Source organism: Sapajus apella, unplaced genomic scaffold (assembly GCF_009761245.1).
Source record: "Sapajus apella isolate SASKATOON/1434 unplaced genomic scaffold, GSC_monkey_1.0 scaffold49, whole genome shotgun sequence".
Classification (NCBI taxonomy): domain Eukaryota; kingdom Metazoa; phylum Chordata; class Mammalia; order Primates; family Cebidae; genus Sapajus; species Sapajus apella.
Genome location: NW_022436989.1, coordinates 18,070,694 through 18,076,257, shown reverse-complemented (window position 1 = coordinate 18,076,257; position 5,564 = coordinate 18,070,694). Strand labels below are relative to the sequence as shown.

Below are 5,564 nucleotides of genomic sequence, written 5' to 3'. Positions count from 1 at the left end.
GCAGCTACCTGAGGGGGAAGTTACGGGGGGGCTGCTACCTGAGGGGGCAGCTACCTGAAGGGGCAGCTACCTGAGGGGCTGCCTTAATGCTGGTCTCAGCTTTATACTTTTTTCTTTAAGGCCCTCTAAGAACAGAGGGAGCATTCCATTAAAACATCTTCAGAGCTGAGCCGTAGTCTACCAGACTGCGTTTCTGTGTTTATTTATTTAGCACAAAGTTGGCATGAAGAAACTTAGGTCGCTCTTTTTCTTTTTAAAACTATTTTTAGAGACAGGGGTCCTTCTATGTCACCCAGGCTGGTCTTGAACTCCTGGGCTCAAGTGATCCCCCTGCCTCAGCTTCCCAAGTAGCTGTGTACATATACTTCCCAAGTATATGTACATGCTGCCACACTTGGGTAAGTCATTCTTTTTCAACTTGCACTTGCAGAAGCCTCACAAATGTCAGTGACATTCTGAAATGCCATGTTGTTTCCTGAGCATTTTAGCTGGTTGACTTTAATGTGATTAGTTGGTTGGTTGGTGGCCCGTAATTGAAACAATGAAGAAAGTTCATTCAAATAAGTTACAGCTTTCTTTTATACCAAGAGAAAAAAGCCACAGATGGAGAATAATGTAGATATAAATAGTACTTAGTAAATAATCAGATTGTGTCAATTGAGTAATGAAAAACATGAATGGCACTGAGCTTTGTCTTGTCATTGAGAAATTATTTATACCTGAGGATGGTTGGCACCAACAGATACACATTTTAAATATGAAATAATAAATATTTTTCTACAAAAGAGTTGAGTGAAAGTTTTCAGTTAGCTGAATGTGGTGCTACAGGGAGCTATAGGATGTTTGCTATAAAGAAATGCTAATTTGGAGACCAGCATCTGTCTGTTCACAACCAAATCCCCTCGCCTGCCACTGTGCTTTGACTGCAGGTGATGTTCAGTGTTGTCTGTTGGGTGGCTGACCGTGGGAGAGCATTGGCAGCACAACCGTTGGTTTATTTATAATCAACTCTAATTTATTCCATCCACTTCTCTACACCTTAAGGGTAGGGTGTGCATGCCTATTCTCCAGTTCTTGTCTGTCCAAACCACTGTACATGGAGGCCATGGGTATTGGCAAGGATAAAGGAAGTAGGAGAAAATGAAGGAAGGAGGGAGGAAGAGAAGATATAGCCAGAATGAGGATGTATTAACTAGTGTCTGTAAGTGACATTGAGAAGCACATGAGTCGCTGATGACCGTGGCCTGACAAAGGTCCTCAACTCCATTTCTGGTCTGGCCTCGAGTCTGATCAGCATTATTCTACACTGCTGTGCATGGTGTGGGCAGAGTGTGTGCACAGTGCAGATGGGATGAAATCGGCGTTGCTCAGAGCTGTTGTGGGGAAAGGCAGGGCTGGATTCATAAAAGAGAGGAGCTGTGTTCATAGACTGGGGTCTTGAGGTTCATAGTCTGGGTCTTGAGGATCAGTGTGGGTATGGTCTGAATTTTAGAAGAGTAGCTAAGTACCAAGAGTTGAGAGTAAGTTTGGGTTACACTCAGCTGAAGGCTAAAGTCCATTTTATTTCTAGAACCCACCTGCTTTGAGCACTTTTTCTATGTTACGCTGCAAGTAGTCTTGAGTGTCAATGAACATTTTGAACATGCTTGGCAGTGTTCAGGCCGTAGCTGGCCCTGGCAGCAGACAGCTGCCACACCTTTGCTGTGCGCTGGCCCCGCCTGGTAAACAGCAGGGTACTTTCAAGGCTGCTGGCTCTTCCTCCTCGGACCAGTGAGTCTTCTATCACCTGCCGGACCATTTCAGGAAAAATGTGAAGATGATCTTTTTACTGATGAGAATTGATTAAAAAATAACTTTTGGGGACTTTGCTTGGTTGCAGGATGAGTTTGACAAGCTGAGGCCTCTCTGCTACACCAACACAGACATCTTCCTGCTCTGCTTTAGTGTCGTGAGCCCCTCATCTTTCCAGAATGTCAGTGAGAAATGGGTGCCGGAGATTCGGTGCCACTGTCCCAAAGCCCCCATCATCCTAGTTGGAACGCAGTCAGATCTCAGAGAAGACGTCAAAGTCCTCATTGAGTTGGACAAATGCAAAGAAAAGCCAGTGCCTGAAGAGGCGGCTAAGCTGTGCGCCGAGGAAATCAAAGCCGCCTCCTACATCGAGTGTTCAGCCTTGACTCAAAAAAACCTCAAAGAGGTCTTTGATGCAGCCATCGTCGCTGGCATTCATTACTCGGACACTCAGCAACAGCCAAAGAAGTCTAAAAGCAGGACTCCAGATAAAATGAAAAACCTCTCCAAGTCCTGGTGGAAGAAATACTGCTGTTTCGTATGATGCTGGCAAGACACCCAGAAAGGCTATTTTCAGATGAAATTGATAGTAGAAGCTATATTAGCTGAAACAACTCCTTTTACTGTGTAGAACCTGTATAGAGAGTGTGTGTATATGTATTATAGGAGGAGCTCTCAACTTATGCATTCTTTCTTGCCTTTAATTTTCTTGTTGTTTGAGCTTAGGGATGAGATACTTATGCAAGATATTTTTGAAGTAAATTAAACATTTTTCACATCTCTGGAAATTTAGAGTTCTAGACCTCTGGGTTAATTGATATCTAATATGAAGAAGACACCTCAAATCTGGATGTCAAGAATGCAATTCTGCTACATTATAATGTACAGAAGAACGAAAGGGAGGGTGCTATGGCTAACCCTCTCTTGATTAAGGGCTACTTAATGCAAAGTGCATTATGTACACGGGTCAACCATGGTAGGAGCAGTTCTTAGCTTTGAAACTCCATGCAAACCATACATTTTTTTTTTCTTTAAAGGAGCAAAACTCTGAGAAAAAATGCGAGACCTCTGCCTACAAAACCTCAAAACAGTCACTTTTGTCATTTGCTAATACCCAGTTTCTTATGATTTAAAAACAACGAACAAAAAGCATCCCATGACTATATTGCACTGTGTAGACAAAAAAGGAAACTTTCTTATGGGGAGTTTTCTTTCTTAGACCAGTTGTGTTGACACTGTATGAACATAGAGTGCTGTGCAGAGGAAAGGAAGTGTTAGTTAGTATTTCTCATGTTTTAGGGAGTGATTCCTGTGGAGATCAGAATGTGACATTTGCTTTTGGTACTGTAACACAGGCACCAAGCTGCCTCAATCCTAGGTAGCGAGGGCACCAGGGAGCAGCTATCTGGATTGTTTTTAAACTTCCATATTCAAGCTGTTGCTTCAGCAGAGAGGTGAATACTTTTGAAAGGCCAACAGCAAATGTTTGTGGGACAGGAAACAGATCATTTTTTCTTAAGTCAGCCAAGATGTACTTCTCTGTGTGCACAGCCACGCACACACATGCACACAGACACATACGTCTGTGTGGCTGTATTTGTTGTTGATAACAGTAGCCTGACAGAGGTCAGACTCTTACACAGTTAATGGGGAAAAGCATGGCCACAAAAACACATGCTAAGGAAGCTTGGCTTCCTCTTCTTGTTGACACTTTTGTGAACCAACATCTTTTTTATTCAGAGTATGCTTTTAGGTTTTCTTAATATATATATTTTTGAGGACATCTTAAAACTAAACAAAAAATGAAATGAACATATCTTGAAACCTGTTAAAACAACCAGTGAAAGCCACAGATAGCTTCAGGGCAGTAGCAGCAGAGGCCAGTGGACTCTGAGGACTCCTGAGGGGCGGTGTGTGTGGTCGGCCGGGTGCATGCCGGGACCATGGCCCCCATGCTTGGCTGCTTCCTTTGATGGTGAAATACATCCTTCAAGGTGGCAGCTTTTAGGGCTGAATCTTCTGGAGAAAAAAGTGCCACCTCGGGAGAGTAGCTTTTACTCTGGTAGGAATGCCTCTGACATGCTACAGGGCAGCCTGAACACACTGAGTTGCGGTGGGTGAGACAGAGCCACCGAAGTCACTTCCACAACCAATGAGGGAAATCTCTGTAAAGCCAGTTAGGTAGAAGAGTTTTATTTTTCTGTGGGTTTTGTGTTGTCTTTTTATATTAAAAAGATATCCAGTTTGTGTTTTTCAGTAGAAAAAAAGATCAGGCTATACTGTAGGTTAGGGTTCCATTTATTTCTCTTAGTAAATAAAATTAACAAATTTCTTTGTTTAACAAAAGATTAATCTTTAAACAACTAAAATACATAGACTGTTAACTATTGATTATTCAACACATTGGAATTGATGTCAGTTGTAGTTTCCTGAAGCATTTAGTTACAACCTGAAGGAGGAAAATTATTTGTGGAAATATTTAAAATAGACCTAATAATATAGTCTCATCTTGCCCTGCCTGGCTTAGGCTGGGCTCTGCCTGTCTGGTGTCCAGAGGTGTGGGAGGGAAGATGAGTTATTTAAGTGGTAAGTGATTTGAAACATTATTTTTATATTAAAGTAAATGGCATGGAGTATAATGCAAATTCATTTTTAAGACAGAACACAAAACTTGAAAGAAGTTTTATGCATGCGACAGCGTATAGGGCTGCAGTTGGTCACCCTGGAGGGACCTTCCACGCCTCCTGCCTATAGGCCTCGGGTGGAAAGTGCTTAGTGAAGGACGCCTGTGTGGCCCCGTTCTGAAAGCTTTATGCAAACAGTTGAATTTTAGCTGGGGTTAATAACAGCTTGGACTATTAGTGTTAAAAATCTAGTGGGTTGACCTTTAAGGGCAACAGTTTTTAATATATGTTGCTGCATTTTATAGAATAGTAAAGGTACGATTATACTTGAGATTTTCCTCCATTTTTATTTCTTTGTGAACATAGGGTTTGGGGCCGAAAATATTTTTAAAGTATGTGTTTGAGTTAAATATAAAATTGGTTCGCTTCAAAGCTCAAAAATTGTTAAACTTGCAGCTTGGTATTGCAGAGAAGATTTTCTAAGAATTTTGCTTTAGAGAATGCCACCTTGGCTGAACTACAAGTGTAGGCCACCATTATAATTTAAACACACAAACTTCCGAACTGTTTGCTATGTCTCGTTACCATGTATGTATAAATGGACCTTTTATAACCTTGTTCTCTGCTTGACAGACTCTAGAGAAACTACCCAGGTGTGACACAAGCCAAAGCAGGAGCAAGGCCTTCTCTCCTGACTATCGTAACCTGGTGCCTTACCAAGTTGTGCTTTTCTGTTTTCAAGTGTAAATGATGTTGGGCAGAATGTTGTACTTGAAAATGCTACAAATGAGATGGTATGAAATAAATTCTGACCTGTGGATATAATGGCTCTTGAGTCTTCTCTCGAATGGTTTTGTTGGAGGTGTTTAACCACATCTTGAAGCAGCAACCGTTGGGAAGCATCATGGCATACACCGAGAGGCGTTTTGGGAATGCATCTCCAACCAATCTGAAGTGCTTATTCAGCATGGGGTTTTCTAGATTCTGGAGCCACAGTCTGACAATAAGCACCCGCTGATTACGTGTTCCTCATAGATCGTGTGCTGATGTCCCAGTGAGTTGGAGGGAGCACTATTCTTGGAACCGAAAGTCCAGAGAAGCACTAGTGTGGGATGAAGCTGAGATGGCCAGCGATCTGAGCCTCAGTTT

At 42.1% G+C, this 5,564-nt stretch overlaps 1 protein-coding gene across 1 annotated transcript in view; it reads left to right on the top strand.

Annotated features, from left to right (window-relative positions):
- RHOU (ras homolog family member U) overlaps nucleotides 1-5,235 on the top strand; it is an 11,063-nt gene extending 5,828 nt beyond the window's left edge. The window contains exon 3 of the mRNA XM_032242382.1: nucleotides 1,880-5,235. Coding sequence (XP_032098273.1) covers nucleotides 1,880-2,335 — 456 coding nt within the window. The 3' untranslated portion in view covers nucleotides 2,336-5,235. The remainder of the gene's footprint in view (nucleotides 1-1,879) is intronic.
- Nucleotides 5,236-5,564: the final 329 nt, after the last annotated feature.